Below are 12,285 nucleotides of genomic sequence, written 5' to 3'. Positions count from 1 at the left end.
ATCACCGACTCAATGGACATGAGTTTGAATAAACTCTGGGAATTGATGATGGACAGGGAGGCCTGGGGTGCTGCAGTCCATGGGGTCGCAAAGAGTCAGACACCACTGAGCAACTGAACTGAGGAGGATTAGAGGCAGTGCTCAGCCAAGGACGCCTCGCAGCTTCATACTGCCCCCTAGAGGACTGGGCAGGTCATTAGCAGGAGCCCGTCCTCACAGCTAAGAGAGCTCCCACGTGTTCAAGGAATGGATGCAGGGCGTGAGTATCTTCAGGTGAATCAGGAGTCATGTAGTCTCTCAGCCTCTAGGTTCCTCACCAGAAAAAAAAATTAGAATAAAAGTGACTCTCGCACAGAATCATGGTGAATATCCAGGGAGACAGTGGCACATGTGAAATCTTACCATTTTAGGTATTTCTGTGACTATAACAGTTGTGCTAGTTATCATTCTGATCACGGTTCTCTTGCAGGGATCTGCCGGAGTTAGAAGCCTGTTCGCAAAGGGCTCTCACTCAGCACCAAAGTAGCCAGCAGACTCTCACCCCGGTTCTTAGTCTCGCAGCCTGACAAACGGTGGCATTTCAGGGGCTCAGTGAAGCATTATTAGGCTCCCAACTACAGCTTTCCCCGATGGCTCATCGGGTAAGGAATCTGCCTGCGATACAGGAGACACAAGAGATGCAGGTTCGATCCCAGGGTGGGGAAGATCTCCTGGAGAAGGAAATGGCAACCCACTCCAGTTTTCTTGCCTGGAGAATCCCCATGGACAGAGGAGCCTGGCAGGTTACAGTCCATGGGGTCACAAAGAGTCGGACATGACTGAGCCCAAGGCACATGCTGAGGCATGCTATAGGATACACCTGCAGCCCTGGGTCAGGAGGGGAGTGTCTGCGATCTGGTGGAAGAAGAAGCCCTGCCCCTGGTGGTAATGGGGCAAAGGACTCTTAACGTCATCGACAAGGATCTCATTGATAGTTTCCTCCAAACTCCTTACTTCCTCCCTCCGCCCCTCACCCCTCCACTTACCTTTTCCCTCCTTTGCTCCAGGGCAATCTCATCCTTTGTGAGTGATTTTTTTTTTTTTCCTTCCTCCAGCCCCCCTGGGAATGCTGACTTCAGAGATCTGGGCCTGAGGTTGTATAAATGCCCTGCAGAGTTGCAGTCCAGCACTCTTGGCCTCCTCACCTCTGCCAGCCTTCTGGGCTCTCCACCCAGCACCACCAGCATCATGCTCCGGCAAGCCCTTCTCCTCTCCACCTGCTTCGCTCTGGCTATGACTTACCCTATGCTGCTTCAGGGTGAGTGGACATCGGGAGATCTTTTGGAGAAGAGGGCTAAAATCCTTTCGCTGTGTGTGTGAGTGTATTTGTGTGTGTATGTGTGACACAGAGATAGAGGCCTTGTAAAGTGAGGTGGGGATGGGTGGCTGAGCTCTGAGGCCTTGGGGAATTTGAGTGGCTTGGGTAAGATTAAGGCTGTGTTTTGAACCTGCCTCATATAGTCATGCTACCTGACCGATAGTTAGATGGAATTAGAGTTGATGATGAGAGGGCTCCTGGGGTTTCCTTGTGGTCCCCTTCACTATCAGGTGCTAAAAGAGGCTTTACTCTATTTGGTTCAGGTTAAAAAGTCCTCAGGTGTATTCTCACTTTACAGGAGAGTAAGATTCAAAGTGCTCTAGCCACTGGCTGGGACACATGCGGTGGGAATCAGTGGGTCTGGAGCAAAAATTTGTGCCACTTGAGAGAGGAAAGAATCAGTGTCTCCAGAACCAGTGGCAGGCTGCTTTTCCCACTAGGCTCTTTCTCTTCTAGTCCTTCCTGCTGTTGTTATTCAGTCGCTCAGTTGTGTCCAATCTCTTTGTGACCCAATGGACTGCAGCACACCAGGCTCCCCTGGGTCCTTCACTATCTCTGGGAGTTCACTCAAATTCCTATCCATGGAGTTGGTGATGCTGTCTAACCATCTTATCCTCTCCTGCCCCCTTCTCCTTTTGTCTTCAATCTTTCCCAGCATCAGGTCTTTTCCAGTGAGTCAGTTCTTTGTATCAGGTAGCCAAAGTATTTGGGCTTCAGCTTCAGCATCAGTCCTTTCAATGAATACTCAGGGTTGATTTCCTTTAGGATTGACTGGTTTGATTTTTTTGCAGTACAAGGAACTCTCCAGAATCTTCTCCAGCACCACAATTTGAAAGCATCAGTTCTTAGGTGCTCAGCCTTCTTTATGGTTCAACTCTCATATCTGTAATGACTGCTGGAAAAACCATAGTCTTAACTGTATGGACTTTTGTTGGCAAAGTGATGTCTCTGTTTTTTAATATGCTGTCTAGTTTTGTCATAGCTTTCCTTTCAAGGAGCAAGTGTCTTAATTTCATGGCTGCAGTCATTGTCCACACTGATTTTGGAGCCCAAGAAAATAAAATCTGCCACTGTTTCCACCTATTCCCTTTCTATTTGCCATGAAGTGATGCGACCAGATGCCATGATCTTAGTTTATTTGATAGTGAGTTTCAAGCCAGCATTTTCACTCTGCTCTTTCACTCTCATCAAGAGGCTCTTTAGTTCCTCTTCACTTTCTGCCATTAGAGTGGTATCATCTGCATATCTGAGACTGTTGCTATGTCTCCTGACAATCTTGATTCCACTTGGTGCTTCATCCAGCTTGGCATTTCCCATGATGTACTCTGCATAGAAGTTAACTAAGCAGGGTGACAGTATACAGCCTTGACATATTCTTTTCTCAATTTTGAACCAAGTCCGTTGTTCCATGTCCGGTTCTAACTGTTGTTTCGTGATCCAAATACAGGCTTCTCAGGAGACAAGTAAGGTGGTCTGGTATTCCCATCTCTTTAAGAATTTCCCACAGTTTGTTGTGATCCACACAATCAAAGGCTTTAGCATAGTCAATGAAACAGATTTTTTCTGTTTCATGAATGTAGGTTTTTTCTGGAATCCCCTTGCTTTCTTCAAGATCCAGTGAGTGTTGGCAATTTGATCTCTTGTTCCTGCCTTTTCTAAACCCAGATTTCCATCTGTAAATTTTTGATTCACATATTGCTGAAGCCTAGCTTGAGAATTTTGAGCATATTCTCACTAGCATGTGAAATGAGTGCAATTGTACAACAGTCTGAACAATCTTTGGCATTGCCCTTCTTTGGAATTGGAATGAAAGCTGACCTTTTCCAGGCCTGTGGCCACTGCTGAGTTTTCCAGTTTTGCTGGCATATTAAATGCAGCACTTTAACAGCATCATCTTTTAAGATTTGAAATAGCTCAACTGGGATTCCATCACCTCCACTACCTTTGTTTGTAGTAATGCTTCCTAAGGTTCATTTGACTTCACACTGTAGGATGTCCAGCTGTAGGTGAGTGACCACACCATCATGGTTATCTGGGTCATTAAGACTTATTTTGTACAGTTCTTCTGTGTTTTCTCGCCACTTCTTCTTAATATTTTCTGCTTCTGTTAGGTCCATACCATTTCTGTCGTTTATTGTGCCCATCCTGCATGAAATGTTCCAATTTTCTTGAAGAGATCTCTAGTCTTTCCCATTCTATTGTTTTCCCCTATGTCTTTGCATTGTTCATTTAAGAAGGTTCTCTTATCTCTCCTTGCTATTCTCTGGAACTCTGCATTCAGTTGGATGTATTTTTCCCTTTGTGCCTTGCCTTTCATTTTCCTCCCCCCCCCAACTATTTGTAAAGCCTCCTCAGACAACTACTATGCCTTCTTGCATTTCCTTTTCTTTGGGATGATTTTGGTTACTGCTTCTTGTGCAGTATTACAAACCTCTGTCCACAGTTCTTCAGATCTATCTATCAGATCTAATCCCTTGAATCTATTAATCATTTCCACTATAATAATAAGGGATTTGATTTAGGTCATACCTGAATGGCATGGGCTTTCCTTGAGGCTCAGCTGGTAAAGAACCCGCCTGTAATGCAGGAGACCTGGGTTCGCTACATGGATTGGGAAGATACCCTGGAGAAGCGAAAGGCTACCCACTCCAGTATTCTGGCCTGGAGAATTCCATGGACTGTATAGTCCATGGGGTCACAAAGAGATGGACACAACTGAACGACTTTCACTGAATGGCATAATGGTTTTCCCTACTTTCTTCAATTTACGTCTGAATTTTGCAATAAGGAGCTTGTGATCTGAGCCACAGTCAGCTCCAGGTCTTGTTTTTGCTAAATGTATAAAGCTTCTCCATCTTTGGCTGTAAAGAATACAATCAATTTGATTTTAGTATTGACTATCTGGTGATGTTCATGTGTAGAGTCTTCTCTTGTGTTGTTGGAAGAGGGGGCTTGCTATAACCAGTGTATTCTATTGACAAATTCTGTTAGCCCTGGCTCTGTACTCCAAGGCCAAACTTTTCTGTTACTCCAGGTATCTCTTGACTTTCTACCTTTGCATTCCAATCCCCCGTGATGAAAAGGGTATCTTTTTTTGTGGTATTAGTTCTAGAAGGTCTTGTAGGTCTTATAGAACTGGTCTATTTCAGCTTCTTTGGCATTGGTAGTTGGGACATAGATTTGAATTACCATGAATGGTTTGCCTTGAAAGGGAACTGAGATCATTCTGTTGTTTTTGAGATTGCACCAATGTACTGCATTTTGGTCTCTTTTGTCGACTATCAGGGCCACTCCATTTCTTCCTGGACTCAGATCAATTTCTCAAGAGGAGAGTTCCCTTTTCTCATCTTCCTCTTCAGCATTTTTTGTCTGTGGATTTTTTTTTTTTTATGATGGCCTTTCTAACCAGTGTGAGGTCATACCTCATTAGAGATTTGATTTGCATTCCTCTAATAATGAGCGATATTGAGCATTTTTTCGCGTGTTTATTGGCCATTTGTATGTCTTCTTTAAGGAAATGTCTATTTAGGTCTTCTGGCCATTTTTTGTTTAGGTTGTTTGTTTCTCTGATCTTGAACTACCTGAACTACTTCTGTATTTTGGAGGTGAATCTTTGTCAGTCATTTTATTTGCAATTATTTTCTCCCATTGTGTGGGCTATCTTTTCCTCTTGCTTATACTTTCCTTTGCTGTGCAAAAGCTTTTAAATTTAAAGGAACCCTCTTGCATTGTTGGTGGGAATGTAATTGACACAGCCACTATGGAGAACAGTATGGAGATTCCTTAAAAAAAAAAAACAAACAAAACCTAGGAACAAAACTACCATATGACTCAGCAATCCCACTACTGGGCATAAAACTTGAGAAAACCATAATTGAGAAAACACATGTACCCCAATGTTCACTGCAACACTATTAACAATAGCTTGGGTATGGAAACAACCTAGATGTCCATCAACAGGTGAATGAATAAAGAAGTTGTGGTCTATATAGACAATGGAATATTACACAGCCATGAAAGGGAACACATTTGAGTCAGTTCCAATAAGGTGGATGAACCTAGAGCCTATTACACAGAGTGAAGTAAGTCAGAAAGAGAAAAACAAATAATGCATATTAACGCATATATATGAAATCTAGAAAAATGATACTGATGAACCTATTTGCAGGGCAGGAAGAGAGACGCAGACATAGAGAACAGATTTGTGGACACAGTGAGGGAAGGAGAGGGTAGGATGAATTGGAGAATAGCATTGAAACATATATAATACCATATGTAACATAGATAGCTAGTGGGAAGTTTCTGTAAAACACAGGGAGCTCAGCGTGGTGCTCTGTGACAACCTGTAGGGATGAGGTAGGGTGGGGGGGTGGAAGAGAGCTCCAAAAGGGAGGGGACATGTATACTTCTGAGTGATTCATGTTGTTGTATGGTAGAAGCCAAAACAACATTGTAAAGCAATTATCCTCCAATTGAAATTCATTTTTTAAAAACACAAAAAAGAGGAGGGGTGTTCATTCATTTTCATTTAAGTGCTGTTTTCCCCCTCTACTTCCTCCCAGTTCTTTTCCTGTAGCTCTCAATTTATTCACTGCTGGGTCTGGGTTTTTTTAATTGCATATGAATGAATGATAAAGCAAATGACTAAATTAGAGCTCATGATTTTGGCTTCATTGGCAGGCTGCCCACAACCTGCTGGACTAGGCAGCCATGAGGACTGTGGTCTTTCATTCCAGCCCAAGCGGGCCCAGGTGTAAGTTCGTCAGGTTATGATACTTTTATGGTTCAAAAGTCCCAGAATGACTGGATTATGCATTCTCTTGGGCAGACTGGAAAATGAAGTACTAAATATAGCCTGCTAAATGAAAATGGTAGGAGGCCCTATTTTAGAGTCAAATCCATTCTTGCTTTTGCATCTTGGAAATAGTTGCTGTCCTTGCCCCTTGCCCTCTCTGATAATTTTGTTTTAGGAATTGAAAGAATTATATAGGAGAGTTTTTGAAATTTAATTCCATTGCAGTCTGACTGATTCATATTTAAAGGCATAGTATCAAATGCTCCTTCCTAAACCAGCCCCTCAAAGAGGGAGGAGTAGGAGCCTATGTGCATATTCCTGGTAGGTAGTCTTCTGGACATTCTAGCACTTGGTAAAAGAGAAACTTGCAGGGAGACCAGTATGAGTCAATATACCCTTTTCTGTTCTATGTTGTCCCTGGAAAAAGATCTAGCTGTGAATGGAGGGGTGTGGAGATGGTGGAAATATTCTCACTAGAAAGTACTTGAGCTGTTTTTTCTTCTTATCTCCTCAAGAATTCTTTGCTGACTTAGAGTCAATCATGGACATAGAGTACACTGGCCTCGAGTCAACCAGTGGCCTAGAGTCAACCACCGTCCCCACTGACCTGAAGTCGACAACTGTCCTAGAGTCAACCACAGGCCTAGAGTCAACAATTGGCTTAGAGTCGACAGCTGGCCCCACTGACCTGGAGGCAACCACTGGCCACACTAACCTGGAGTCAATCACAGATCTAGAGTCAACCTCTGGCCTAGAGTCGACCACTGGCCCCACTGACCTGGAGTTGACCACTGGCCTACAGTCAACCACTGGCCTAGAGTCAGCCATTAGCCCCACTGACCTGGAGTCGACCACTGGCCTAGAGTCAGCCACTGGGTGCATGAACCTGGAGTCAACCACTGGCCCACAGTCAACAACTGACCTAGAGTCGACCACTAGCCCCTCTGACCTGGAGTCAACCACTGGCCCACAGTCAATCACTGGCCTACAGTCAACTACTAGCCCCACTGACCTGGAGTCGACCACTGACCTACAGTCAACCATTGGCTTAGAGTCAACCACTGGCCTATCAGACTTGACCACTCACCATGACTTCACTGAAGATGCAGAAACAACCACTGAAGTGTATTTGGAGAACACACAGACTTTTGGTAAGTGAGGGTTCTGGCAAAGGAAGCCTGGGCATAGATTGGTGGGCTCCCTCTTTTGTATTTCTGAGGGAAGCCTGCTTTTTTCCAGTGTACTTGATTCCCAGTATAAGCCTGTGAACACGCCCATCCTCCATTCTGTTCTAGAATTGCATACTAATGTGGACTTAAACACCCTCAGCTCTAAGGAAGAAGCCACTCAGGTCACAAGTGAGGATTCCTCTCTTCAAAAATGTAGAAATGTTTCCCTGCTCTCCCTTTCCTTGTTTATAGCTCTTTGCAGAGGAATGTGCTATCATGATTTATACATTTGTGGGTATTTTTGTGGCTTTGTTCTCTGAGGTGGAGTAAATTTTGTCAAAAACTCACTGAAACTTGAGGAAAACTGAAGTATTTCACAGAATGCCAGGAATTGAAACCAGTTGAATATCAACCTAGCTCCAGCTCTAAGTTCTGTCCTGATCTGAACTCTGGGACCCACTTTCTGGGATTCGCTAGAAAGGACAAGCTACTTCATGTCTCTGTAGAGTCGATGGAAGTGGTGTCAGTAAAGGGGTTAACAATTTCTTTTTCCTTTCCAGTTGATTACAATTAATTTCAAACAGAATTTTGAAATAAATATTACACTAAGTGTAAATCTTATTTGAATATAGACTGAACAGAAGCTTTTTGATTTAAAATCTTTTGGAATTAAGCAGTGTTCCAACCTCTGTCCATCCCTCTCCTAAGCTGCATTATTTTTCAACTTTCTGCCTGCCACTCAGCCAAGAGGTCATAAGATTTCAATGCTTTCTACCCCTACAAACAAACCCCAGTAGACTGAGGGAATGCCTGCAATTTTTGCTAAGAAAGACCCTTGGTTCTTACTTGCAAAAGCAAATTTCTAAACAGTCTGATTCTTATGTCTTAAATAATAGCCATCATTAATTGAGATGGACTGTATTGCAGCACAGCTCTAAGCATATGGGGTACTTTAGATAGTAGTTGAAGGAATCTAGAAATTGTATTTTAGTGGAGGCCAAAGGGCCAGTTGAAAAAGATTGGTTTTCTGGCTTTAAATTCTTCCTCTTCCACTGATTATCTTCCTTGTAGAGGATACCTCATTTGCAAAATGGAGCTCCACCTGAGTACTATGCTCTAACTACCCAGTCTGTAGTAATTGATTGAAAAGCTAATGTAAGTTAATTCTTTGTCCCTCCTCCATCCCCACCACCACCTCCATCCCATGGGATATTAGGAAAACACTCGCGTTTGACTGTAGGAGTAATTATGGCCCAGATCCATTTGGTCATTTCTGCTAATATATTGGACCCTGTGGCCTGTTTACCTAGAGATCCTTTTAACTGTGCCAATTACCAATAAACTTTGCAGCTTTGTTTTTCCTATAATACATTTATTTTTAAAATAATTTCCCCCCAGTTTTATTGATATAATTGCCATAAAATATTTTATAAGTTTATGGTGTATAATAATTATTTGATACATGTATATATTGAGACGCTTTGGTCTTTAATAGGAAGAGAAAATCCATGGAGATTTTAACCTTTTAAATCAGGAAATTTACTCCTTTATTTCTAGAAGGTGTCACTGCTGGTTATTCTGAAGAGCCTGTGGCTGAAGCATGAGGCAAGTTCAAAGACCTCTCTTTTTTGCTCTTCTTGGTCTTTGAGGGATTTTTTCTCTTGGGAGGTACTCCAGGACAGACTCAAGAAGTGGGACTGGGGTAGGTACTTTTACCGTGTCTACACCCTTCTCAGCCAGGCACCATGTTCACTAGCTGAATCCACTTTTGGGGGAGAAGAGAGAATATGGTTCTTCATATGAAGGTATGACCAGTCATGTGCGACTCTCAGGGACTTCCAAGTATCAGCGGAGACCAGCCCTTTAACCAAATCTTTCTCTTGAACTGCTCTTGTGCTTCATTTCCACTGGTAGGACTTCAGGCATGGCAGAGTGACTCGGCAGTTAGGAGGAGGGAGGTTTGGCTGCCATTCTCAGTGGAGTCCTACATTTCCTAGGGGGCTACTTGAGGCTATGAGCTGAATGACAGATACACTCTGAATGATATTTACTGGAAGTGAATAAAAACCCTTTCTTAATTACAGATGACCCAGTATCTCCATGGGCAGGAACAAGCCCAATGCAGTGTTTTTTGGTAAGTTTCTTCTCTCTTGTCTCCGATACCTTATTAGGAATTTCATACCATTTTCAATGCTGGTATTAATCCACTTGGAAAGGATTCCAATTTAAAACTTTCAAGATGTTAAGATTAGCTATAATTTTAATATGGAGATGAAAGACAGCTTCTCTCCTCTCTGAGGTTTACCTTCCAAGTCTAACTGTCTGGATTTCCAGTCATCAAATAGGCATAGGATAAACAAGTTCTCTCCTCTGAGTTTTCCAAGATTTCCTGTCTCTCTAATATGAGGATTCCAGTCCAGTCCATGCAATGTTTTTAAGGGACAACCTGAAGAAAAGGCATCAGATTTTCTGATTTATAAATATATATAGTTCAATTAAAAGTCATAAAACACAGAAGCTCTCAATTAGGAGGTCCCCGTTTTAATACTCTGCCTCACTTCTGGCTTTTTGGGAAATTTCTAAAGTGATTTCTTCATGTAGTAAAATGTAAACCTGGATGGTGTGCAGGTATATTGCTTAAGGCTCAAAGAAGAGGAGGGAGAATAAAGAATTTACACTTTAAAGAAATTGTCACATGCCCATGGTCACAGTGGGAAATTGGAAAGATGAGCCTGATCTTTTGAACACTAGGTTCTCATCTCTTGGGAACTCATGTTTTTTTGTTTTTGTTTTGTTTTTCAGTTTAGAAAATGAAGCAGATTCTCATACCTGTGACTGTTGCTCTATTAATCACAACTTTCCAAGAAGGTTCCGAGTCTTTGAACAAGACTTCTATTCCATCATAGGAGCTTGGATAATTATAAAAGATTAGTGAGACATGGAATGTACCCACTTGAGGATAAACAGAGTGGCAGGGATTGACAATACACAGACAGATGAAAGGCATTTCTCAAACACATCCTGTTTAAAACAGGCTCAATAAATGTTCATCTGCACTGACTGAAGTTTTGAGGGGGGAGGTTATTTTACAAGGCAACATATTGCTTAGTTGCCTTGTTTTCATACCAATAGCCATTTTATTCCTCTCTGATACATGCTTTATGTTGTTTAGTTGCTGAGTTGTGTCCAACTCTTTGCAACCCCATGGACTGCAGCATGTCAGAATTTTCTATCCTTCACTATCTCCCAGTTTGCTCAAACTGATGTCCATTGAGTTGATGATGTCATCCAACCACCTCATTCCCTGTTGTCCCCTTCTCTGCCTATCCTCAGTCTTTCCTAGCATTAGGGTCTTTTCCAATGAGTCGGCTCTTCACATCAGGTGGCCAAAGTATTGGAGCTTCAACTTCAGCCTCAGTTCTTCCAGTGAATATTCAGGGCTGATTTCCTTTAGGATTGGCTGGTTTGATCTTTTTGCTGTCCAAGGTACTCTGTAATCAGACGCTAACTCTTTCTGGCCACAGCAAAGTATGAAATGAACCTATGGAAAATATATTGGTGTTTCTATTCCTAGTATAGCAAACTACCACAAACGTAGTAGATTAAAATAATATATAAACCTCGTATTTTATAGTTTTGTAGCTCACAATTCTGAAAGGTATCTCACTGAATTTAAGACAATGTGTTGGCAGGGCTGAGTTCCTTTCTGGAAACTTTCTGGAAGAATCAATTTCCTTTCCCACTTTCCATAGCCCTCTTATGTCTTTGAAGCCAGCAAAAGTTGACTGATTCTCACAATATATCGCAGAGTCACCAACACCTACCATGCTGCCCCTTGTCTTCCACATCTGAGCCCCACCTGGATTATCTAGGAAAATCTCTATTTCACAGGCAATTGATTAATGACCTTTATTCCTCCCTTTGCTGTGTAACTCAACATATTCATTGGGCAAGAATGACACAAAAGTTTGTAAAATGTTCCATAAAAAAAATTGTACAGAATTAAAGTGTATGGTATGATGATTTGATATACACATGCATAGTGAAAAGATTACCACAATAAAGTTGATTAACATACCTTTCACTGTTTGTTTTTAAAGGATGAAAATTTCTAAGATGATAGTATATAATGAGAAAAGAATCTAAAACAAAATTAGAGGAATTTCATAATTTCATGGCTAAATGTAAGCAGATGCATCTGCAAAGGATATGTAAGACTTTAACTCCTAGATAGTGGGAATCAGGATTTTATATTCATCATTACATCCTAAACTCCTAGTAAAATAGCTGGTGTATAGGAGGGACTCAAGAAATATTTGATAAATATTAAATAAATATTTGATAAATGAAAAAAGTAAGAAGAGCAATCAGAGAGTTAGATATGAAACAGGTATATACAGCATCATGAAGCCAAAGGAAAGAGTGTTTAAATAGGACAAAATGTCCTATTGTTCCTGAGAAGCAAGTTAAGATAATGATTGAAAAGAGTCCATTGACTTCAGCAACTTGGAAGTCATTGGTTACCCTGGTGTGAGCTGTTTGCGTGGAAGGATGGGAACAGGAGCCTTGGTTTATAAGCCTTTGGCAGGCAGCCATTTTGCTTTGCTTTCTTAGCCTATTGGTCAACTGCTTTCCCAAAATATAGCTGAGAGTGACTTATAGGTTAATAGTAAAACATTTCCTATCCTTTTTTCTCAAAGTCTAAACAAAAACAACAGGTAAAGAAACAGAAATGCAACTATCATCTTTGATAAAATGTGTAGTACAATTAAAAGCCATAATATATACAGATTGTAAATATATATATATATATATACACACACAGATTGGAAACTGGTGGATTGGCTAGTGATATACCAGAAAGGAGAAAGGTAACACTGCATTAGCTTGCACATCTGAGGGTGGGGACAGTGGTACCAAATAGAAGTAAGCCGATGGTCTTACAGAACCCTGGTGAGATTAGC

At 41.7% G+C, this 12,285-nt stretch overlaps 1 protein-coding gene across 1 annotated transcript in view; it reads left to right on the top strand.

Annotated features, from left to right (window-relative positions):
* LOC122680374 (mucin-22-like) overlaps positions 1-11,405 on the top strand; it is a 28,060-nt gene extending 16,655 nt beyond the window's left edge. The window contains exons 2-6 of the mRNA XM_043881677.1: positions 1,095-1,297; positions 6,668-7,303; positions 8,879-8,926; positions 9,406-9,455; positions 10,124-11,405. Of these exons, the coding sequence (XP_043737612.1) occupies positions 1,228-1,297; positions 6,668-7,303; positions 8,879-8,925 (753 nt within the window). The 5' untranslated portion in view covers positions 1,095-1,227 and the 3' untranslated portion in view covers position 8,926; positions 9,406-9,455; positions 10,124-11,405. The remainder of the gene's footprint in view (positions 1-1,094; positions 1,298-6,667; positions 7,304-8,878; positions 8,927-9,405; positions 9,456-10,123) is intronic.
* The last annotated feature ends 880 nt before the right edge of the window (positions 11,406-12,285 follow it).

This window comes from Cervus elaphus, chromosome 22, assembly GCF_910594005.1.
Source record: "Cervus elaphus chromosome 22, mCerEla1.1, whole genome shotgun sequence".
NCBI lineage: Eukaryota > Metazoa > Chordata > Mammalia > Artiodactyla > Cervidae > Cervus > Cervus elaphus.
This window is presented reverse-complemented; position numbering and strand designations above follow the sequence as displayed.